Source organism: Narcine bancroftii, chromosome 1 (genome assembly GCF_036971445.1).
Source record: "Narcine bancroftii isolate sNarBan1 chromosome 1, sNarBan1.hap1, whole genome shotgun sequence".
Lineage (NCBI taxonomy): Eukaryota > Metazoa > Chordata > Chondrichthyes > Torpediniformes > Narcinidae > Narcine > Narcine bancroftii.
The window spans coordinates 116737830-116763423 of NC_091469.1; the positions used below are offsets into that span (position 1 = coordinate 116737830).

The 25594-nt window shown below is 38.9% G+C and overlaps 1 protein-coding gene across 1 annotated transcript; it reads left to right on the top strand.

Annotated features, from left to right (window-relative positions):
* The first annotated feature begins 443 nt into the window (after positions 1-443).
* On the top strand, positions 444-25343 carry smn1 (survival of motor neuron 1, telomeric). Its single transcript, XM_069936671.1, has 9 exons — positions 444-559; positions 700-771; positions 6638-6757; positions 8443-8634; positions 8729-8890; positions 13037-13108; positions 16164-16280; positions 23921-23985; positions 25186-25343. The coding sequence occupies exons 1-8, from the start codon at positions 506-508 to the stop codon at positions 23972-23974; spliced, it is 843 nt and encodes a 280-aa protein (XP_069792772.1). The 5' UTR covers positions 444-505; the 3' UTR covers positions 23975-23985; positions 25186-25343.
* Positions 25344-25594: the final 251 nt, after the last annotated feature.

Here is a 25594-nt window from a genome sequence, read left to right on the forward strand (position 1 = left end):
AGACAGTATGTCGATTAAAGACCTCACCCTCTGCCTGCACAGATGCCGCCTAACTCAATGAGTTCCTCCAGGGACAAACACAACGTCTGCAAAAGTAAAACACGAAAGTCCGAAGACACCGTGAGTTAAGTAAGAAACACAGTGCTGGAGGGACTCAGCAGGTCAGTGATACAGAGCGCTGAGTTTCCAGCATTGGGGTTTGACATCAAAGAGGGCAGATCCCGGAATATCCAGCAAACAAAGGGATGCGCAGGTCAGGCAACTTCTTCGTAGAAGTTTGGGGTCGGGACCTTGGTGGAGACACAGTCCTCGCAGCCGTTTGTTTTGAATTCGGTCTGAATATGAAATTGACGGTGTCAATTTTGTTGCGCGACAATCCATTCCCAATTCGTCGCAGGATGAGGAGGTGTCAGCAGCCATGTCCGTCGCTCGTCTATGACGCTACAGCTCGGTCGTGGTCTGATGACGAGTGACTGGGTTTGAACACTGTTGTGTGACGAGGACGATGGGTGAGGAGAACAAGGTCGGGGAGATGGTGTTCCGGCGGGGCTGTGGCCAGGTAATGGCGCCCTGGAGGTGCACGAACCATCACGGGGCGCTGTGAAGCGACGAGTCGGCGCCGCGGGCGGCCCGATCTCAGCCCGTGGCCTGTCGCCTGCGGTCTCCCAGCTCTTCATCGTGTCCTGTTTGTGCTTGCAGAGCGACGACTCGGACATCTGGGACGACACGGCGCTGATCAAAGCCTATGACAAGGCGGTGACCTCGTTCAAAGTAAGCACTCTGGCAACACCTATTAGCTGCTGCGTGGCTGGCCGAACCTCTTCAATGTTTGTAGCACATGACAGCACGGAAAACAGGCCCTTCTCGTCTGCAGCCGGACCAAACATGGACCTGCCCAGATTTTTCTTTCATGTTCAAATTCATTCTGCATTCCTATCACACTCCTACCATTCTCTGTTTAAAGAAATTGCCCCCTAATGTTCTCCCTAAGCTTCTAACCTTTCACCCTAATCTCAGTGGAAAAAGCTTTCTTGCATTTACTTTATTAATACCATCATAATTTTGTATACCTCTATTAAATCTCTCCTCATTTTTCCATGCTCTGGGGAATAAAGTCTGAACCTATTTTGCCTTTCCCTGTTCTCTTCGGCTTGGCTTCGCGGACGAAGATTTATGGAGGGGGTAAATGTCCACGTCAGCTGCAGGCTCGTTTGTGGCTGACAAGTCCGATGCGGGACAGGCAGACACGGTTGCAGCGGTTGCAGGGGAAAATTGGTGGGTTGGGGTTGGGTGTTGGGTTTTTCCTCCTTTGTCTTTTGTCAGTGAGGTGGGTTCTGCGGTCTACTTCAAAGGTGGTTGCTGCCCGCCGAACTGTGAGGTGCCAAGATGCACGGTTTGAGGCGATATCAGCCCACTGGCGGTGGTCAATGTGGCAGGCACCAAGAGATTTCTTTAGGCAGTCCTTGTACCTTTTCTTTGGTGCACCTCTGTCACGGTGGCCAGTGGAGAGCTCGCCATATAACACGATCTTGGGAAGGCGATGGTCCTCCATTCTGGAGACGTGACCCACCCAGCGCAGCTGGATCTTCAGCAGTGTGGACTCGATGCTGTCGGCCTCTGCCATCTCGAGTACTTCGACGTTAGGGATGAAAGCGCTCCAGTGAATGTTGAGGATGGAGCGGAGACAACGCTGGTGGAAGCGTTGTATTAATCTTTCCTACGGTTTGGTGAGATATAAATTTGGCCTCAACAATGTCTTGTATGACTTTACCATAAGATCCAAATTCCTGTTCTCAGTACTTTGATATAAAAGTTGTCTTTACAACCCACATTCAGGGAATTATGTATTTATATTTCCGCATCCCTCTGTTCTACCACACTCCTCAGTGCCTTACTATGTATACCCTACCTTTTCTGTCCTTCCAAAATGCACCAATGTCTGCATTAAATTTCATCTGCCATTTTCAGCCCATTTTTCCAATTGGTCCAGATCCCTCTGCAAGCATTGAAAGCCATCTTCTCTGTCTACTGCACCTTTATCATTTGCAAACTTGCAGATCCAAATGATTATCATCCATTCTCAACCTTTATTTGGCTGTGGCCCCTTGGGAACTCTGTTCAAAGTTTATAGGCCCTCTTCCCTGCAAAGCAGTCAAATTTAGTTAGTTTCTTTCATACATCTCCTTTACTGAACATAAAAAAAACAATAAATATTATGAATTTCGTCCATGGCCCCCTTAGTGTGTTGTGGCCACCAGAGGGCCATATGACTCCCATTGAGAATGGCTAATATAGATCAATAATATAGATGACAAACCACAATGGATCCAACACTGATCCTTCAGGCACACTACTGGTCATAGGCCTCCAGTCGGAGAGATAATCATCCACTATCACTCTGGCTTCTCCCATAAAGCCAATGTCAAATCCAGTTTACTACCTCAGCAAGAATACCAAGTAACTAAACCTGCCTGACTGATCTCCCATGTGGGATCTTGTCAAAGGTCTTACTAAATGGACAACATCCACAATCTTTCCTTCATCAATGTTCCTGGTAGCCTCCTCGAAAAACTATCAGATTGGTTAAACATGACCTACCGCGCACAAAGATATGTTGACAATCCCTGATCAGTCCATGACTATCCAAATAATTGTATATCCCATCTCTTGGAACACCTTCCAATGACTTACTGATGTCAGGCTCACCCACCTTTAATTTCCTGGGTTATTTTTGGAGCCTTTTAAAATAATGGAACAATATGAGCTATTTTCCGATCCTCCAGAACCTTACCTGTGGCTAAGGACATTTTAAAAACATCTTCCAGGGCCCACGCAATTTCTGCTCAAGCCTTCATCAAGGCCCTTGGGATTTATCCACCTCTATTCACTTTGAAACAGCAAGCACCTCCTCTTTAATCTGTATAGGTTCCTTACTGTTTGTTTATGTCACTTCCCTTGACTCTGCCAGTTTCCTCAGTAAATACTTAAAAACTCATTCAAGATCTCTCCTATCTCTTCTTGCTCCATACACAGCTGACCACTCTAATCTTTAAATGGACCAATTTTGTCCCTTGCTATCCTTTTGCTCTAAATAAGCCTGTAGAAACCCTTGGGAATTTTAGCTCACCTTGTCTGCCAAACCAACCTTGTGTCTTTTAGCCCTCCTATTTCCCTTTGAAGTTTTTTTTTCCTACATTTTGTATACTCAAGAACCTCATTTGCTCTTTGTTTTCTGTATCTGCTATTCTCTTTTTTTAAACCAGAGCCCCAATTTACTTCGAAAACCAAGGTTACTTATGCCTGTTGATTTTGACGTTAAACCTCACAGAAACATTCAAACTCTGTTCTCTCAAAATTCCACATTTTGAATGCCTTCCACTTACTGGGCACATCCTTGCCAGAAACCAACCTCACCCAATTCATACTTTGTAGATCCTTTCTCATTTCCTCAAAATTGGCCTTTCTCCAAATAAGAGTCGCAACCTGAAGACCAGAGTAATTGTTATTCATAATTTTATTGAAACTAATGGTTTTTTTTTAAATCACAGAACCCAATATGTTTCCCTACACACATTTCTATCAGTTGCCTCATTTCCTAATATGAGATCCACTTCTGTTGTGAATGAAGGTTTGTGTGTGTCCCACAGGTTAAGAACAAGATTGAGATCAAAGTACAAAGCACAAGTTTATTCTCAGGGGATGCAGATGGAACAACAAAATCAAAATGCTAAATTAGCCGAAACACACAATATGCAAGGGGAAGAATATACACTGTGGGTAACGAGGGAAAACCAAAAGAATTTCGGAATGGCACAAACTCACATACAGTAAACAATCAGATCAAGATATTGCTACATGCCCCCCATCCCATGGCCTGTATGGATATGGCTCTAACTAACTGGCTCCGTGACCGTTTCTGACCCCCCCCCCACTTGGGCTGAGGGGTGTGGGATGGTCAGGGCAGGCCACGGCAGGTCTGGTTCCACCTCCATTTCATGAGGCAGTTCATGGACCTAGTGTTAGTCAATGCTCGTAATTGGTCAATGTATTGCTTCCACAATCTAGAACAGAGTATGAGCAGGGGCTCAATTTTTGTAAGATTACTCCTACCACCCATGGGTCTTTATATTGTCTATAATCTTGTACCAGAACTCTCTTGCCCACTTCCAATGTTCTAGGTGAGGTTTGTGGCGATGCTGTTTTTTGCAATCGGAGACCCAGATCTGGACTGCAGGTTGCGGCCAAACATTAGTTCTGCTGGGGTGTGTTTCATGATAGAATGCAGCGTGCTTCTGCATCCCAATAGAAAATCTACAATTTTGTGTGTCCAGGAGGCATTTAGAAGTTTCATGGTTTTCATTGCTTTTTTGAATGTTTGTACAAGACATTCTGCCTCCTCATTAGTATTTTGGTGGTAGGGTGCGGATAAAATATGTCTGATATTGTTGCGCATAAAATTTTTAAATGTTCTGATGTAAATTGAGGCCCATTGTCCGTAACTAATTCATGAGGCAATCCATAAGTGGCAAAGATAGCTCGTAGACAGTCAATCATGGGATCTGCTGTGGTATTTTTCAGCTGTGAAACTACTGGCCATTTGGAGTGTGCATCCACAGCTATTAGGAAAGTTTCACCCATAATTGGTCCAGCGAAGTGTATGTGAATCCGATGCCAGGGTTCGGATGGCCATTTCCATGGGTTAGCTTTAGCTTGCGGCATTTTTGGCTGCATTGACTGACATACTTTGCATTCTCTTACTGTTGATGTCTTTGGAGGGCCACCAGATCTGCCGTGGCCTGCCCTGACCATCCCACCCCTCAGGCCGAGTGAGGGGTGGGGCAGAGATGGTTGCAGAGCCGAGCAGTCCACTGAGGAGTCCAGAAACTGAGATACGCAACCAAGACATTAGCGAAAACTTTTCTCTACTTCGTTGAATTCCCCGAACTTTCCCTCCGCCATCTTGGTGTGCTTTCACCTTGATCTTTTGGTGAAAATTTGTTGGGTCGTTAGGTAGTCGTTTTCTATCTTTCTTCTATTAATTCTTTCTCACGGTTGGTGCATGGAGTATGCATAGGGTTCATTTCGTTCCTCATCGCCACTGTTGTGTATGCACTCACACAATTAAGACTCGGAGACAAGATGGTTTCTCATTCTTTACTTCTAATGGACTAACATGGCTACTGACACACAGGGTTATATATATGGAAGGATGACATCATGACATGAGCATCATGATATCCAGCAGAGGGTGGGCTTATACCCAACAAAATGTATGGGGAAAGTATACAGATAATGTCAGGATTTTTAACCCTTTACAGGGTATACAGGGGGATCTGGGGGTTGTTAGGTCTGCTTTGTTCATGAATGAGTGAGTCAAACACCAGACTGAGTCGAAATCAAGGTTCTTTGTTCTTTATTGCCGGATTGTAACACTTGCAACTAACAGTGTTAGTTGGAGAAGGCGCATTCTGCCGTTATCAGCAAGTGGTGTTTTTTATATACCTTAGGATACGTACTTAGAAAATTATCATACCATGACATTGTCCAATGAATAAACTGTTGCTATCCTTCTCTGTTAGTCTGCTGCACATCATTCTTGTTAGTGCAAAGCTTATCTTGAGTGTACAAGGTCACATCTGCATTCTGTTACTCCTTAGTACTGGGTGACTCCTTCTCCGGTCCCATCTCATGATGTTTTTACCTTACAGGGTTCAAGTCTATAAGAGCTCTAAAAGTAGCCATGTATGAGATAGGGTGGCACAGAAGTTATGCAGGATGTTTGCGTACATTGGTTGGAGCATTCAGTATAAGAAAAAGAACGCATGTTGCAGCTACCTACATAAAATGCTGCTTCGGCTGCACTTGAAGAATTGTGTGCAATTCTGATTATCCCAGGAAGGTTATGGAAGCTTTGGAGAAGGTATTGGAAGAGATTCATCAGGATCTCTTCAGGATGTCATCAGGATGACATGGTGTGAGCGATAAGGAGAGTTTGGATAGGCTTGAGTTGTTTTCTATGGACTGTTGCAGGCCTGATATAAAATCAGAAGGCCCGAGATATGGTAGCAGGAATAATTTTAATAAGGGAAAAATGCCATTTTGAAGTCTAAGGAGAATGGGAGAAATCTGTAAAAGGATTTGTATAAAGAATAGAAGGTGCCTTGAATAGCCTACTTGGAGTATAGGTGGAAGTGTATATAAGTATTTAACAAGCCACTGGATTGACACACAAATATGCAGCGTAGAGTGTGTGGGATATAAATCGTGTGCAGGCAGAAGAGATGAAGTTTAATTTTTCAGTGTTTTTGGTGCAGATGTGGGACAAAGGGCCTGGCCTATGTTGTACTGTTCTGAGTTATATATGGATAGTGTGGTTGGTTTGTCAACTTCAGTAGGGTCTTTGACAACACCCCTTAAGAAAGACTTGCCCAAAAAGAATAATTCTCCTTGTGAATGGTGGAATTAGTTGATAGGAATGTTGGGAAATTAAAATGAGGTTAGGGAAAATGAGTAATTGATATTTGTCATGAATCCTGGGCTGAATGGTCTGTTTGCATGCTGTTCATCTTTGACTCAAGTTGTCCCAGTGACTCGGTGAAGTATTCTTGATTTGATATGCATCTGTTTCTTTCTTCAGAATGCCTTGAAGAATGGTGAATGGGTTCAGCCTTGTACCAAGGAGTCTACTGTAACTGGGACAAAACGAAAAAACAAGAGGCTCAAAAACAAGAAGAGTAATCTCCATCGGGATAGAAAGGTATGACCATCTTAAAGCTATTACTTTGCTAATAATAAGCCACTTGAAGCTCTGATCCAATCCACAGATTGTGAAGAAATGTATTAACTTGCTGAAGTTGCAAAAATTTAACACCATCATACACAAAAATAATTTCCTCTCACCATGCTATCCCCAATTTCCCATTTGTGGAGGAGCAACCATTCTTGGGGTTTTGTCAGGGTTCATTTCATGAGAATCAAATCTAAGCCAACTTCAAACAAAAGTGAAAACAAAAAGTAAAAATTCAATGCTGGAGAAACTCAGTAGGTCAAACAGTGTACTTTATAGAACAAAGATACATAACCAACGTTTCGAGCTTGAGACCTTCATCAAGGTACATTGATGATAGGCTCAAGCCCAAAATGTAACGATGTTACCTTGATGAAGGGCTCAAGCCCGAACCATTGGTTATGTATCATCTTTGCTATATAAAGGACACTTTGACCTGCTGAGTTTTCCCTGTATTGTTTTTACTTCAATAACAGTGTCTGCAGACTTTCGTGTTTTCCTTTCAAACAGAAGTGTCTGCTTTCTATAGTAGTCTGTGCCATATATTATACATTCTTTAATTTTATTGAATAAACCTAACAAAATATATAATTAAACTAATGGAACTTGTACTGTATCCAATTATAAATTAATACAGGAAAATCCCCATTATCCGGCATTCAATCAACCAGAAACTCAAACAACTGGCATAAAAACAAGGAAATAAATACATTTAAAGATAAATAAGAATAAATAAAGTTTTAAATAAAAGACTAAATAAAAGTTTAAAATTGTAAAAGTAAATGTTCTCCGAAGCAACACACAATCCCTTGGAAGGGAGCAAACATTCAACAGCGGAGCACCCCAGTTGTGCCCCACCAGCAGCAGCTATTTGAATTAAGTTTCAATTAAAGTTGTGTTTGAATAAAATGGCGGCATCCAGGATGAAGAGCTGCCTGCTGGAGCGACTCCTGAAGTGTCTTCTATTCTTGCCTGGTAAGGGTCTTTATTTTTATTAGTATATTATTAAACAGATTAGTAAGGCTTAATCTGTACACTTGGAGAAGGAGGGGGTTAATTATGATACAGCATGGTTAGTGCAGCGGCTGGTGCAACACTGTTACAGTGCCAGTGGCCGGGGTTTGAATTTAAATTTTGTAAGTTACGGGAATTAGCTGATTAAAGTGAACTTTACAAAATTAAAGAGTATTCTTAATGCAGGTGCATTAGTTAGGCATTGTAAGAGTGAGCCTTAGACAATCAAAAAATTTGCATTTCAGGAATCCGCAACCCCCGTAGGTGCCAGATAATGGGGATTTTACTATACCATAAAATATTTTAGAACATCGAACATTACAGAACAGTACACACCCTTTGGGGCCCGATGTGCTAACCGATAGCAACCTCCTCAACAAACTAAACTTTCCCTATCAAACACTCTCTTTTGTATTATTATTTTATGATTTAAAAAATTTTATTTATTACTCTGACCAGCTTTAAAAATGCATGAGAGAATTTGTGTAAAATCAGATTCCTGCATGTCAGATGACTTGTAACCCAAGGCCTACATGGCATTTTGTAGACAGTGATTTCTATTGTAGTTAAATGGGTAAATACACAAGCCAGAAAAATTAACATTGAAAGAAAATTATTTCTCTTGTCTCGTTAAAATATAGTGGCAAGTTGGTGATGCTTGTAATGCGGTATGGTCAGAAGATGGCAATGTGTACTTGGCTACCATTCTGTCTATTCATGAAAAGCAAGGAACATGTGTGGTAATGTATACTGGTTATGGAAATGAGGAGGAGCAAAATTTATCAGACTTGGTTCCACCTGATGTATCTGGAGCAGATGAGGATGTTGAACAGGTAAACAGTAATTGATTTTTTTTTAATACACATTGTATGAGTTACAACCTGCCAATACTTTTTAAGGGATACCTTCACCTCTTCTTGAACTTAGAAAAATGGGACTGGCCAGCAATCAACAGATGAGAGTGATGCTATTTCACCTATAAATAAACCTCACCGATCAAATGGAGCAAAACCGAAAATACCAATGGATCATTCTTCATGGAACCGTCATCTTCCTCTTCAACCGCCACAAATATCAGGATTTGGCTCTGTAAGTTCAAGGATAAAAATATCTTGTGCAGGTATTTATAGTTGTGTAACGTTCCTCATGCACTGATTTTCCTTGCTGTGTAATTCACTATAGAATTAAATGTTCCGCACTTCACACCTTTAATTTCTTGAAATGAAAGAAAATCAGACTTTTGTTCCATTTTACTACTTTTGCTGACAATTACATTGCTAGTCTTTCTGAACATTTTCTCAACTCTTGTTCCCTTAACCCATCGTCTTCATGATCATCACCTTGTTGGTCTTTTTTCACTTTGTCACTTTTCCTTTTATGCTGTGTATATTCTTGTGTTTGCATTATTTGTGTCATTTTAATTTAGAGGTACAGCACGGTAGCAAGCCCTTCTGGCCTACAAGCCCATACTGCAAAAACACCAATTAATTTACGAACTCTATACGTTTTTGGAGGGTTTGAGGAAATTGGAACACCCACAGGAAGCCCACACTGACATGGGGAGAACATACAAATTCCTTAGACAGTGCCATATTCGAATCCAGATGGCTGGCACTGAAATAGCATTGAGCTAATTGCTATACCAACTGTGGCACCCAATTTAGTCTCATAGCAGAACAAAAATTTATTTTGAGACCACCAAATTTAATGGATTTTAAAGGATTATGAAATTACATTGCAAACTATTCCACTCCCTTACGTCGGGGTTACAAAAATCTTTCAAGGTTCAAAACGTACTGAGGATTGTAGGTCATTTGGGTGTAATTGGGGATCACAGGTTGAAAGGGCCTGTTATTTTGCTGTATGCATGCATTTATTGGGAAGATTCAAATAAAAGGTGATTGATTTGTCTTCGGTAGGATAATTTAAAGAAAGTAAATCCAATTTTTAAAAATATTTTGGCAGAAAATTCAATATTTTAAACCCAAGTTGTTATTTTGTGGTGAAACCATCTGGGAGGGATATATTTTTACAGCATACTACAGGATGAAAGGTCTAATCATCTTCCTTGGAAATTCAACAGAATGCTGAGAATGTTAGTTGAAGGAGATTTAACTGGATAAAGCAGACAAGTGCTGAAGATGCCAAGTCAGAGGCTATGTATCATGGCTTCTGACTTCCTGGGGAATTTTCACAGATATGAGGTTCTGTGAACAAGATTAAGACTCCTGGATGGTATGTTGTCTCCCAAGTGCCAGGGTCAGGGACATCTCAGATCGAGTTTATAGCATTCTCAAGCAGAAGGGTAAGCAGCCAGATGTCGTGGTCCACTTTGGTATCAATGACATTGATAGGAAAAGGGATGAGGTCCTGAGGAGGAAATATAGGGAGTTAAGAAGGAAGCTAAAAAGTAGGACCTCAAGAGTGGTCATTTCTGGATTGCTGTCTGTGCCATGTCAGTGAGGGCTGGAATAGCAAGTTGTGGCTGAAGAGTTGGTGCAGGAAGCATGGGTTCAGATTTGTTGATCATTGGGATCTCTTCCGGGGAAGCTATGACCTGTACAAAAAGGCCAGGTTGCACCTGAATAGGAGACGACCAATAAAGTAAAGATGGCAGTGCTTCCAGAGCCACTGTAGCGGCAGTGTTGGTGCTAGTGCATACCCGCAGGGATTGGAGTTACAACGCTCCTGTGGGGTCCATACACCCAGTTGACTGTTGGCTCCACACAGGCTCAGAACAGCCCATTGAGGGAGCTGACAGTGGTTTTATTTGAGATCCCGTGACCACAGGATCTCTGCCAAAGATAGCGGCACCTATTAATTGGCAGCAGGCACGAGGGGCTGCAGATTCCAGGGAAGCAGAGGACTGGAGCAGGGCACCAGAAGATGGAAAGACCAAACCCCACCCACGCCCCCACCCCCGTCTGAGAAGGAGAAGCAGAAGAGACAACCCACGGGACTGTGACCATGGAAGTGAACCAGTGAGGAGGCTCTGCGGCGGGCCGCTGGCGATTTGAGGCGAGGAACCCACAGGCACTGTGGACTGCTGGAGACTGGCTCAAACTGGCTGCAGGAGTACCAGTTATCAGAACTGGGATGTGAGTCGATGCCTGACCATGTTGGAGGTTCAGATTTGGAGCTCGGGTTGCCAGTGGTTTGGACTGGACTCCGTGTGGCTGCAGAAGCGCTGGAGACAAATCTACGGACACTCGGTGACTCTGGGCATCTCTGGTTCTCTTTCTCTGACTGTAGGTCTGATTGTAAGAAATGTAAGAGGTGCTTAGGCAATTTCTGCCGGTGGCGAATCTGTCTGCCTTGCAGCAGGCAAAAGGAATTTCATGTAATAGGACACTTTTATTAGTATGACAATACATTGAATCTTGAATCCTAGTGGGCATGTTTGCTCGAGCTGTTGGGATGGGTTTAAATGGGTTTGGCAAGGAAATGGGAACCAGAATGATAGGGGAAAGAATAGAGTGGATGGTGGAAAAGTGTATGCATTGTGTTTTGGGTTTGTGAAGAGGGAAAGGCAGTGGAGGAATCATTATGTAGTCAGTTGGATGGTTTGATTATTTATTTCAGTGAAAGAAGTATAAGGAATAAGGGAGTTGAACTTAGAACATGGATCAAAGCATGGAGTTATGATGTGGCCATTACAGAGACAAGTCAGAAGCACAAAGGGAGTAGTCCATTGGCCTCCAATTAGCCCTTGGAATACATGAGAAACAGATAAATAGGCAGATTTTGGAATGGTGCAGAAATAACAGGGTGGTTGTTGTGGGAGACTTCAACTTCCTTAATATTGACTGGCACATCCTTGCTGCAAGAGGGATAGATGGGGTAGAATTTGTGTGGTCAAGTTCAAGTTTATTGTTATCTGATCGTACATATACAACCTGACAAAATAGTGTAGCATCAGACCATAGCTTGCGTGCACAATCACACAATACATCGTACACACAAATGACATGTATGCATAGTGATACAAAATATATATATATAATAAATATAATAAATATATATATATATAATAAATATATATATATATATATATATGTGTGTGTGTGTGTGTGTATGTATATATATATATATAAATAATTTGCAGATTTTTAGAATTATTCAACAGTCTTAAAGCCTGTGGGAAGAAGCTGTTTCGTTGCCTGGCATCTACAGCATCTTCCTGACTAATGAGGAGGTGTTGCGGGTCCAGGATAGCTCATCCTTTAAACAGATAGCAAGGAACTTTGTGCTCCCCACTCTCTCTGTGTTGGAACCATTTATATATAGTGGGGAATGGTCCTTCACCTACATGAAATCCACTATCATATCCTTATTCACATTGAGATTCTTGCACCACACTCACTATCAATGCTTCTTATAATTTTATAAGCTTTCAGGACTCGGCACAATAGGGGCATCAGAAGGAGTAGTGTGGTTAGCCCAACACTGTTACAGCGCTAATGTTTGGGACTGGGGTTCGGAATCCCACGCTGTCTGTAAGGAGTTTGTACGTTCTCCCTTTGTCTCTGTAGGTTTTCTCCGAGCGATCCGGTTTTCTCCCACTGTTCAAAACCTATAGGGGGTTGTAGGTCATTTGGGTGGAATTGTGGGGCATTACTGTGCTGTATCTCTAAATTTAAAATCTCTCCTTATCCTCCACCTTGTAGTGCTTACTAACATTGTGAAGAATCTTCACTTTTACTTGAATATGAGTGTCCTTCTCTGTCCCATCACAATTCAGATTCAACAAACCAAGTGTATAAAATAAACATGATGTCATTTATTTGGTTGCAGAAGTTGGAGAGATAATATCTGTATTGGTCAAAATAACCCCAATATATCTATATTGGTCATTGATATAGATGGCAGTGACAATTTGGAATTGGGATTTTTTTTCAGGAAATTGTTAAGTGTGCAGTAGTATTTACAGATGTGCAAATGAAAATGTTTTTGAAATGGAATTAGACTTGACCAGGAATGTCAAAATCTAATTAATTACCTAATTAATTTATTAGGGATAATGAGGAGTATATGGATAATAAAATTAGTATTATTTGAGTTGTACATTTTTTCTTGAGAAAGATAAAGTAAAAATTAACATCTGTATGGGAACAGGAATTAAATCTTATTGACAGTCATTGTTTGCATATTGATGGTTGACAGACTGGTTGGACTAAAAGTTCTTTCTCTAACAGCCATGTTTGATGTTTAAAGATTTGTTATTGTTCTGTATAGACAGGTGAGAAGTTTCGAGGTCCTCCACCTATTTTACCTGGATGGCTGCCAGCATGTCCAGCAGGGCCACCGGTGAGCAAGCTTCTTGTTTTGTTTTATTTCATTTGAAAAGACAGATTTGATTTAAATTCTTGAGCTTTCTTTGCCAACCTGTAAGCTTCTTGTTTTGTTTTATTTCATTTGAAAAGACAGATTTGATTTAAATTCTTGAGCTTTCTTTGCCAACCTGTGAGATGTATCATTGCCCTTCTTCTATTCCAATCCAATCCCCCAACATGCCAAAACCTATGTGTTGTGTGGCTTTATGTTAAAAAGTGACAGTTTGCCTTTAAGAGTTAAGGTGAAGATAGACTGCTGAGAGAGTGGGAGACAGACTGGGCATGTGCAGAAAATGATCTAAAAATTTCTGGACTTGGATGATAAACCACCTCTGGGGGTGCTGTGGAGTGGAAGAAGGCCCAGAGCATGTCATTGTCTGGAGGACAGTTTAGAATGTTGGGATTTCAAAAAGGGATGAACATTAACAAATGTGTAGAGAGATAACGTATATGTGTGAGAATCATAAGGTAGTGATCATGGGAGATTTTAACTTCCCTCACATTGATTGGGATACCCATACAGTTAGAGGGCTGGATGGGCTAGAGTTCGTTAAATGTGTTCAAGATTGTTTTCTGAATCAATTAGTAGAAGAACCGACTCAGGACAGTGTAATACTGGATCTCCTGTTAGGGAACGAGCTAGGTCAGGTATCAGACATTAATGTTGGAGATCCAATTGGGTCTAGTGATCATAATTCTGTTAGTTTTAAGGTAGTTTTAGGGAAGAGCAAGGAGGGGCCTAAAGTTGAGGTTCTGGATTGGAGAAGAGCAAATTTCGAAGGAATAAGAAGGGATTTGGGGAGTATTAAGTGGGACAGGATATTTTCAGGTGAGGGTGTAAATGAGAAATGGAGGATATTCAAAAAAGAAATTTTGAGGGTACAGAGTAGTTATGTCCCAGTGAGGATCAAAGGAAAGGCTGAAAGTCATAGGGAGGCTTGGTTTTCAAGGAATATTGGAAATTTGGTTAGGAGAAAAAGGGATGAGTACAAGAGGTATAAAGAACAGAGAGCTGACAGTTTGAAGGAGGACTACAAGGAGTGTAGAGGGAATCTTAAGAAAGAAATTAGAAAGGCCAAAAAAAGGCACGAAGAGGCTTTGACAGAGTAAAAATAAATCCAAAGGGTTTCTATAAGTACATTAAAAGTAAAAGATTAGTGAGGGATAAAATTGGACCCCTTGTAGACAGTGAGGGTAGGCTGAGTGAGAAGTCAGTGGAAATGGGGGAAATTTTGAATGATTTCTTTGCCTCGGTATTCACTAGGGAAAAAAATATTGAACCAGTTGAGGTAAAGAAAAATAGTGGGGAGGTTATGAAGCATTTAAGGATAACCGAGGCTGTGTTGAAAAAGATAAAGGTGGATAAATCTCTGGGACCGGACAAAATATTCCCAAGGACACTCAGGGACACTTGTGGACAGATAGTGGGGCCATTAACAGAGATATTTAGGATGTCACTGGCCACGGGGGTAGTGCCAAAGGATTGGAGGGTGGTGCATGTAGTTCCGCTGTTTAAGAAAGGGTCTAAATGTAAACCTGGGAATTATAGGCCCGTGAGTCTGACGTCTGTGGTGGGCAAGTTGATGGAAAGTGTTCTGAGGGATGGTATTTACAAATTTTTGGAGGTACAAGGATTGCTAGGGAGTAATCAGCATGGCTTTGTCAGGGGTAGATCATGCTTGACAAACCTGATTGAGTTTTTCGAGGGGGTTACAAAAAAGGTTGATGAAGGGAAAGCTGTGGATGTTGTCTATTTAGACTTTAGTAAAGCTTTGGAGTACTGTGTACAGTTTTGGTCACCAAATTATAGGAAAGATATAAACAAAATAGAGAGAGTGCAAAGAAGGTTCACGAGAATGTTGACAGGATTTCAAGGTTTGAGTTACAGGGAAAGGTTGTGCAGACTAGGGCTTTTTTCTCTGGAGCGTAGAAGATTGAGAGGGGACTTGATAGAGGTGTTTAAGATTTTAAAAGGGACAGACAGAGTAAACGTGGATAGGCTTTTTCAATTAAGAGTGGGGGAGATTCAAACTAGAGGGCATGGTTTAAGATTGAAGGGGGAAAATTATAAGGGGAACATGAGGGGAAATTTCTGTACGCAAAGGGTGGTAGGGATGTGGAATGAGCTTCTGACAGACGTGGTCGAGGCGGGATCATTGGATACATTTAAGGAAAGACTGGATAGTTATATGGATAGGAGAGGACTGGAGGGGTATGGACCGGGTGCTGGTCAGTGGGTCTAGGAGGGTGGGGATTTGTTACGGCATGGACTAGTAGGGCCGAACTGGCCTGTTCTGTGCTGTAAGTGGTTATATGGTTATTCCGAAGGCAGCCAGAAGGATCTGGACCAAGCCAGTTCTTCCTCTCTCTGCAAGCAACACAAGACAACTTTGAATGTTCTGCTCTCTCTCTTCTCTCCCTCTCTCTCTCTCTCTCTCTCTCTCTCTCAAAGATCGTTTGGCTTCAGTTTACCAAACAAACTGAATTTTGTTTCTGATCTTTGCTTCAGTTGAGATCGAAGTTTTGTGAGTCTTGTGTGTTTTGTGTTTGTTTTGTGTCTAAGTTTTTCTGTGGGCTGGTTGGAAATATAACTTAGATTTTAATTATTTATGTTATATTTAGGCTGGGAAATTTATTAGTTTTACACTGTTATAGGAATTTGCATAGTTATGCAGTGGGCATTGTTATAAAAGGGGGGATTTTGAATTAAAGTTTGAAGGTAATTTTTTTGTTAATAAAGTAATTAATTGTTCATCTTTACCCCTGTGTGATATGCCTTCTTTGTGGTTGCTGGTTTGATCTTGTAACACTAGCGATCGCTTTTTCTAAATTGCTGCGGACTTGCTTGTGGTAACTGATTAATTATGGAACCATAGGCATATATGCAGTCAGACGTGGCCCGACAGATGTTAAGCGACGCATACCTGTAATTGATCTGTATTTTTAAAAATTCATGAAAGCAGAATTTTTAAAAAAAATTGCAAGTACAGTATTTTGTTGATTAAACTTTTCTACTTCCTTAAATATAGTTAATTCCTCCTCCTCCACCACCAATGGGTCCAGATACAACAGATGAGGATGATGAAGCCTTAGGAAGCATGTTAATAGCCTGGTACATGAGTGGCTACCACACTGGTTATTATTTGGTAAGTACTTGTGATCTTAAAAAATATACATTTCCATGAACCTTTTATTGCCTTCAATTGTATTAAATACGAAACCAGATTTCTATTAAATGATTGATGCTTAAAATAATTAATTTATATTATTATTTTGATTCCTTAATTTCTTTATTGTGTGGTGTTTAATGAAGAATTTTCCAGAACCTTCTTGTCCTAATCACATTTGAGCAGTGAATAGATTAGTTAAAATTTCAATCCATGTTTCAAAAAGCTACAATTGATTCTGTCTCCTTCTTTCTATCTTTTTCATTATGTTTATTGAAATTGAACTTCCACATTGATAAATCCAGAGTGCATAAGAATGCATATTAAAAGTAAAAAAATAATACATTGCACTTAGATCATACCAGTTTATCCAAGGTACCCCGCAAGGAGAGAAAAAAGGAATTCCTAATCAAAGTAATAAATTACTTTATTAGTCAATACTTATGCATTCATGTTAAATCAGACTTTGAAAATAATAAATAAAAGGTCCCCACAATGTTTGAAAATTTAAATTAAAACTAGAGTTTGAGCATTGAATCCTCTCGAAATGTAAACATAACATGACATCACATAGTTAGTGAGCATGAGTAGGCGGAGCAATGTCCTTCCATCTGAGTAACACTGCCAAGCCATAAGAGAAAAAAAAAGCTAATATATGCAAATCAGATGCTGTTAGAGTTATGCAATTCTCTCCAACAATACCAAACAAGGCAGTTAAAGAATTAGGCGTAAAAGTACATGAAATATTTCATTCCTGTATTTCTCAAGACTCTGGCATTTCCAAAACATATAAATTAATGAAAGATCTCCATTGTTGCATCTATCACAACGAGGAGATACGTTTGCAGAAAAAAGAGATAATTTGACCTTGGACATATGAGCTCTGTGGACCACTTTAAATTGTAGGAGGGAGTGGCAGGCACATAAAGATGAGGTATTAACCAATTTGAAAATTGCTTTCCAAATTTCTTCAGAGATTAAAAGATGTGGGTTCCATTCCCAGGCTTTTTCAGTTTTATCTAAAGGAGCCTCTCTTATTCTCAACAACTTGCTATAAATGTTAGACATTGAAACATTATAAAAAGGTTGTAAATTAAAAATTACATCTATTAAATTCTTATCAGTGCTCATAGGGATTGTATGTAATTGAGATTGCAAAAAAAATCTTTAATCTAAATAATAAAAAAATACATATTTGGTAATCTATATTTAATTGACAATTGTTCAGAAGAAGCAAGACTTCGTTCGATAAATTAATCTTTAAAACATTTCATGTCTAATCTATCTCATTCTTTAAAAGCTGCATGAATCATGGAAGGTTTAAAAAAGGACAAGAAAGATAAAATCTTAATAAGGCAAAGTGTTTTCTAAATTGTATCCAGGTCCTCAAAGTATGTTTAACCACTGGGTTATAAGTTAATTTATTAATGATAATAGGAAGTGAGGACCAAGAAGCGAAATAATAGAAACTTTTGTAACAGAATTAGATTCCAAAGAGACCCATATTGGACAGTCTTCATGGTTAATATAATGTAACCATAATATAAGATTTTAGTCTGGTAAGACTAAAACTACATTCTTTTAAAATTTTTGTAAATGGACTTTGTTTAGGCAAGGATGTTTATTCTTCCATATATAAGAAGATAAGATTGAGTCAAGGGAATAAAAAAAGACAGGAATAAAAACAGGCAAAGCCTGAAAAAGGGATATAAATTTAGCTAATATATTCATTTTAATATTGTTGATTCAACCAACCAACGATAAAGAAAGGACCAGTTTGATAACACCCCTCTCACTTGTTTAATTAAAGTGAGGAAATTTTCTTTGAATAAGTTTTTACAATTAGGTAAATTGATTTATTACAATTTTAAAGGGAAGGTTAGTATGTATCGGTGCCAGATTATTCAAAGGATAAAGTTAATTTATGTAGTTTTAATTTATAACCTGATAATTGACTAAAATGAGAAATTAAAGAAAGCAATGAAGAGTCAAGATTAGAAATAAATAGCAATAAATCATTAGAATAAAGTGAAACTTTGTGGGCTCTGCCCTTCCTTAAAATATTAGATTTTTGAAAAGCGATAGCCAGATCCAAAAGCAATGGACTTAAAGGGCATCCTTGACTGGGTCCACGCTGATGTTTAAATGGTTTAGAATTCTGAAAATTATTAGTATACAGGCAGAAGGCAATAGATATAGTAACTTGATCCAACAAATAAAGTCATCCCCAAAATTAAATTTTTCTTAAGTCTTAAATCCATCCTACCTGATCAAAAGGCCTCCTCTGCATCCATTGACATTACACATTCTGAAACCTCCTTAGAAGGAGAGTATATAATATTTAATAAATGGCATATATTAAAATGGGAATAGTGATTTTTAACAAATCTAGACTGAACATCAGATAAAATAAATGGCGAAATATTTTCATCTGCAAGCAAAACTTTGGATAGAATTTTAGTGTTAACATTGAGTAGAAAAATTGGCCTGTATGAAGAACAGTGGACTGGATTTTTATTCTTTTTAAGAATTAGCAAGATGGAAGCCTCATAAAAAGACTGGCAATTTACCGAATTTAAAAGAATCACAAAAAAACAGAACACAGGTTAAATGTAAGTACTGAGAAAAATCCTTATAAAATTCTCCAGGAAATCCATCAGGACCTGGTGACAGCCTAAGCAATTTCTTCATACAAAATAGGTTGATTCAATTTATCGAAAAAAATTATTCATTACACTATTATCCTTAGAAGAGTCAGAGCTTTTCAGTTCAGAATAAAATTCCTAAAAGGTATCATTAATTTCTAAATGATCAGTTGTCATAATTCCTTTAGCTTTATGAGTTTCTTTGATTTGTCGTTTGGCTGTTAAAACTTTTAATTGATTAGCTACAGTTTACCTGTTTTTTTTCTCCATTAATATAGAGTTGACTTTTAGCTTTTAAAAGTTGACTTTCAATTGGATACGTTAGAAAAAGCTCATATTTAACTTAATTTCAGCACACCGTTTATATGAAGAGGGGTCTGACGTCAGAGCCTAATCAGAAATATTGTCTCCCTCAAAAAAAAGATGCTATAAATTTTGATTGGGCAGCCAAATAATATTTTTAAAAATTGTTTAATAGTCATCCACCCAGTGAATAATTTGAAGTAAGTTTTTCCATGGAGACTCTTGGCACCTTAGTTTTCCATATAAATTGTCTGACATGCTTTTAAAAAAAACTTGTTGGCATAAGAATGGGCAAGGATTGAAATAAGTATTGAAGTCTTGACATCACTTTCACCTTAATACAACTGATCTTGCCCATCAAAGTAATGGGCAGGCTCCTCCATTTACGTAAATCCTCCTTAATCTTTCCAAGCGAGGGGAGGTAATTCAATTTATATAAATTCCAAAACAAATTTGAAAGGAATATTAACATCCCTCCCTTCCTCTACCCAAAGCCAGAAATCTGACCAAAAGATAGATGGTACGCAGCTAACTAATTTACCCATCCCCAAAATATTTTCTGCTGGCAAAACTTCAATATTATAATGAAACTTTGAATGGTTTCCAAATGAGACAAAACAAAGCTAGTGCAGTTAATGCCAAGGACAGAAGCCGATATAGTTGTTAAGTTTCCATAATAAAACAGCACACATTGCCAATTAACAAGAGAAAAATCCTTGGAGTAAAAAAAAACAATTATTAAAATATTAATTTAAATAGTTATTTCAGAATCAGAGAGCTTAACATTTTAGCAAACTCTGATCAAAATGTATAAACACTAAGGTATTAACTCATGTAAACCTTATTTTATTAATTAAACATTAAAATTAGCTACATAGAATTAAAGAAACAGTTACTCAGAAGGAGAAAAAATAGATGGTGTAGCAGGCCGGGTCAACCCCGCACACGATGGGCCGAATCACCGTAGTGAACAGCCAGCGCAGCAGGACACGGGATTTCCCTCCACTGCGCAAAAGTTCCAGGCTGCAGGAGCCCATTGCCAGGGGAACAGCCAGGCCTCTCAGCAGCATTATGACATCACTCCTGTGAGCCTGTCGCTTCCCCTTAAAAGGAATGTGTATAGTTTGAATAACCGGTAGTTACTGGTTTACTTGCTTGGAGTGGACAGCATTTATTTCAGCTCTGCTTTTAGCAGTGCTACAATGGCAGATATTTTTCAAAGAATTTCTGGGCTTTTTTAATGGTATAAAACCACTTTTTAAAATTGTCCTTCACTCAGGGACCAGCAAGCGTCAACACCACCAGGACCAGTTCCAACATGCACGAGAACCAACAAGGATTTTGTAAAATATTGAGAATTGACATTTTTCAATAGAAATTCACTAAGACGCTGAACTCCTAAAAACATAATAACAACAACTAAACAGTGAAATTATTAGTTTTTTATGGACTCTGAAGATTTAAAGACTGTTGAAAAAAATAATGATGTATAACTGGAAACGATGCAAGCCAATTAGCAGATTACTTTTGGTCTTGGAAAATAAATGGAGGGGAATATTAGGATTAAGCTTTTTGCACTGGTGGCTTGCCATACATACACTGCAGCATACCAGTGTTGACCTCGGGTCATAATGTGATAATAAAGGCTCGTCATGGTTATACCGCACAAAACAACTATAACCTAACGAGGAGTCAATGACCTATGTGCATGATCAATCAGAGGTAGTCAGTAGTAGAAAGGGAGAGTCAGAAGAACTGCAGATCCAAGGAATTCAGCCAGAAAACCTGTAAAAGAAATATAGTAGCTGGCCACCTTCAGTTGACTCTTCCAGCCCAGAATTTGTAAATTATTTCTTTGGCGTCTGTTTTCTAAGTTAATAATCTTCTGGGTTTTTCATTAGTATTTGATAAGTTTTTGCATATCATCCATTCTTCCATCCAAAGCCTTCGCAAGTTCTTCATTATCTTAAATACATTTATCATGTTCTTCTAAGATTTTTTGAAAAAAATCTAGTTTTGCATACATCTGCTTAAATTAAATTCTAAGTTCATTTCTGAATTGTTATAATTCATCAGAGGATTCTTTTCTATGTTGACAGACTCCAAAAATGGAGGAGGATCCTCTTCCAGTACCATTACTCCTTGTAGCCATGTTAGAGATAGTTACAGTTGTTAATCCAATAAAATTCAGCAATGTAAAGGATAAGGATTTAAAAAAGTTGGAAATAGTAAGGTAAATTGGAGCAACTTCAAAAAGTTGCTACTCCATCAACGGCCAGCAAGAAGTCTTCCTTCTATGAAGCAATGCATTACAAATGCAATTATGTGGTACATGTTTTAAAAATCTTCAATTTGTCTTTTTTTTTTGCCAATAATATTTAGTTCTTAAACCTTCCTTTAAATGTAAGAGTTTGTGACTCTCAGTTCATTTTTTTTAACCAACTCTCTCTAAGGGGAACAATGTCAGATTCACCATTCTTTCCATATACGATAATTGGAGTCACTTGTACCTGGAACCATTCTAATAAATCTCTGTAAATACTCACAACCTTCCTCAGATGCAAATTATTGAATACAATACACAAAGCAGCATTTTATAAGTAGTCATTGTAACATTTTTTGTTACTATTAATTAAACTTGGGGTGCTGATGCAGTTGTAAACTACATTCTCAGCTGTCCTCCATCTTTCAATTGTATTGCCTTCATTGTTCCTGGTTAAATAAAGGCAACACACTTTCACCAGTCTTGACTGACAGTATTCACTAGATCTGTCAGTACCCTCACAATCCATAACTTCTTCGTGCTGACTAACCTTGAGGCTTTTTCGTACAAATTTTGAAATTGTCACCTGGCTATTGGAATCCAAGTTAATAGCTAGATAAAATGGTCATTTTCTTGAAGGGTTCTGATTTGAAACCTCAACTATTAGTTTCCCACTAATGTTGTTCAATCTGCTGTTCTTCCAGAAAATAATCCTTCTCTGTTACGTTGCCAAGGTGACTTTTTTTAAATTCTATTGGCTTCAACCTTGCTGTCAAGCCCATTATGTAACATTGGCTCTTTTTGCACGTGTGAAGACTTCATCCATCAACCAAGTGTTAATTTTGCCCTGCGTATTGTTTCTAAAAGCTTCTGTTCACAATGACTGTTTGTAACTCCACGGTTTCAGTTTAATTCAAGTTTTTCCTGATGATTTTTATCAAATAAATTATGCACTAAGTTCAAGAGGAACACCCAGAGAGATGCAATAGATGGGCAGCACAGTTAGATAAGTGGATGGCACAATGCTATTTCATTGCCAATGACCAGAGTTCAAATCTGCTACTGACTGTAATGAATTTATATGTTCATCCCATGACTATGTGGGTTTTCCCCCCCATTCCAAGACGCACAGAGTTGGTTGGTTGTATTTGGGCAGTGTGGGCCAGAAGGGCCTGTTATCGTGCTGCATCTCTAAATTAATTTTGTTAAGAAAGTACGACAAAAAAAATCCACAAAAAAGATGCATAGAAACTTGGAACACAGGGTGGCACAGTTAGCATGGTGGTTAGTGCAGCGCTGCTTCAGCACCAGCAATTGGGATGGGGTTCAAATCCTGCATTGTCTGCAAGGAGTTTATATGTTCTTCCCGTGTCTGCGTGGGTTTCCTCAGGGTGCTCCTGTTTCCTCCCACTGTTCAAAATGTACCAGGGGTTGTACGTCAATTGGAATCGTGTGCTGAAAGGGCCAGTTACCATGCTGTATGTCTAAATGAAAAATGAAAATTAAATATGTCTCAATCAAATAAAAACAAAATCCTTGCAGTACTCAGTATTGGGAGATGTAAGAGCATGATCCAGTTAGTGTTTTAGGTCAGTTGCTTTTTCTCAGAATAAACATTTTACAGATCATTGACCTGAAATCTGTTTTTCTTTTTCTACTGATACAATATCTGTTGAATATCTAGTATTTTTGATTTGGCCAATATATAAAAAAAGTCAACCTCTTCTAAGGTTAGCATTATTCAGGAACAGTTTCTTTTTAGTTTAGTAAATTGCACCCTCTATTGAAGAAAGATGAGGACAAACTGATATGCCTATTGGCTAATATGTATTATTGGGAAATTTCTAGTTTGTAATGTTCAAGCAACTTAACAATTTGTGACTAATTATGAAGAGTCGTTACAGATTTTTTTTAAAAGCACAAACTGAACTTGAAGTACCTTCTTTGATTTTAGTTTGTGGAGGTAACTAGTATTTAGGAGAATGTCATGAATGTTATTCCTATGGACTTCCAAAATCGATGGAATGAAAGACAAATCTCTTTGGCAATTGGCTGAGAAGTGGGCACAGATATTAGGTACACAAATTGGCAGGATGTGACTGATGCTGTGCTGCGAAAATCTGCATGGAGGCTGGAATTACTTATTCTATTCTAAGTCATTTGCTTTTGAAAAGATTTCATAAGCATGTGCACGATTTTGAGTTGCATAACCCTCAAATTCCCTTCCAGATTGTGTCGGTCCTAATTTCACCATTCCTTCATGATCTAAATCTCCCAGTTAATGTGTTGAAATGGTTTTAATGTAGATAATCTACTGCAGATAATAAAAGATGATTATTTTTTGTCTTCATTTGGGGGAAAAAGACCATCCAGTCATTGATTTCTTTCCCCCCCCCTTCTTTCTTAAGGGCCTTAAGCAAGGGCGGATGGAAGTGGACATGCAGAAGAGTCCTCGATCTTAGTTTGCTTAAATGTGAGTTGTCTTAAATGTGATTCTGGGGTCATCTTTCATAATTGTAGTTAACCTACTGATGATTCATTATTTTTATAGCTGATTGATGTGTGGCCCAAGTTTTTCTTATTTTGTAAGGAACTGGAACCAAATCTGATCCTACTCTTGTTCCAACACCCACAAATGCCCATTGCATTTGAGCCCATAAACTTGTCATAGAGTCATACAGTACAAAACAAGCTCTTTGGCCCATCTTGTTCATGTCAGCCAAGATGGCATACTGACCTAGGTCCATATTTATCTAAATTCTTCCTTTCCTTGTATCTATTCAGATACCTTCTGAAATTTGTGATTGTACCTGTTTCTATAGCCTCCTGTGGCTGCTCCTTCCAAATACAGAGTCCCTCTTAAATTTTTCCCCTCTCACCTTAAACCAATGGTTCTCATCCTTTTTTTTCCCTACTCAATACCACCTTAAGTAATCCCTTACTAATCACAGAGGATAAATATGCTATTTAAACAAACAAATAAATAAATATTGTTTCATGACTATGAGAGTCTTGGATGGTTACCACCGTGTGTTTCTGTTGTGTTATCTGGGTTGGAGATATATGGCTGAGGCCGTCTTTCCAGGTAAAGGCTGTGCAGAGCCCACAATGAGTTTGACAGATAGGGATTGATGGAGTGTTCCTGCTACCTCCTTTTCAAGGAACTCTCTTTTTGGTCCCTTTGACACTACTTTAACAAACAATTATGACAACATTCAGTTTGTGCGTGGTGCCATGTGATACTGTTGGTGCAATGACTAGGAATGTCCAGTAATCAATAGCTAGTTTATGGAGTCTGGGATTAGCCATATGAGCTTTCTTTAAAAATCTTAATTTGACAGTGGTTTAAAGCAGCCATTCTCAACCTTATTTGGCTATGGCCCTCTAAAGACTCTGCTCAAAATTTATGGGGCCCCTTCCCAGCGAAGCAGTCAAGTTTAGATGGTTTCTTGTGTTCTTTCCCACTGACTACAGTATATTAAAAAAAAACATAAAATATATTGTGACTTCATTCTGTGGCCCTCCTTAAATGTGCTGTGGCCCCTATTGAGAATGGCTGGTTGAGAGTCACGATAAATCATTCTTAACATTGTGCTGTTTTATTTATGGCTCTGAATTGTTGTAATTTTGTTTGTTTTGGGAAAAATTAATATCCTTTTTTTCCCCTCTGCAGGTTAATTGTTTCTCTCCTAAGGAGAGGAGTGCAGCTGTTTTGCTATGGATTATGTTTGAAGTTATCAAAATGAATGCAGCATTGATACATATTTGAGCATCCCTTGGGTTTAGTACATTTTTGTATTGAATAGTGAATAAAAACAACTATTTCAATTGCTTGTTGTTTCAAGGAAATTGTGCTTTGTTACGCTTCTTGAATTATGATGAGAAACTCAGACCCTGAAGTTTTCTTACAATTGTAACTTGTTTTTTAACCAGAATTATGAGGGCATCATGAATATGAATTCTCTAGCAGCCATCCCTGTATGTTCTGGAGCACACAATGTTCAGTGACGATTGGACAAACAGAAATGTAACACAGTTTGTCTTTGCCATTTTCAAAATCTTAATTCAACAATTGCTTTCTA

Excerpts from the sequence above, each read along its gene's own strand:
- smn1 (XM_069936671.1), top strand. The coding sequence starts at position 506 with ATGGGTGAGGAGAACAAGGTCGGGGAGATGGTGTTCCGGCGGGGCTGT. Across the intron at positions 772-6,637 it reads AGGCGGTGACCTCGTTCAAA|AATGCCTTGAAGAATGGTGA; the intron begins GTAAGCACTCTG and ends TTCTTTCTTCAG. Across the intron at positions 13,109-16,163 it reads CATGTCCAGCAGGGCCACCG|TTAATTCCTCCTCCTCCACC; the intron begins GTGAGCAAGCTT and ends CCTTAAATATAG.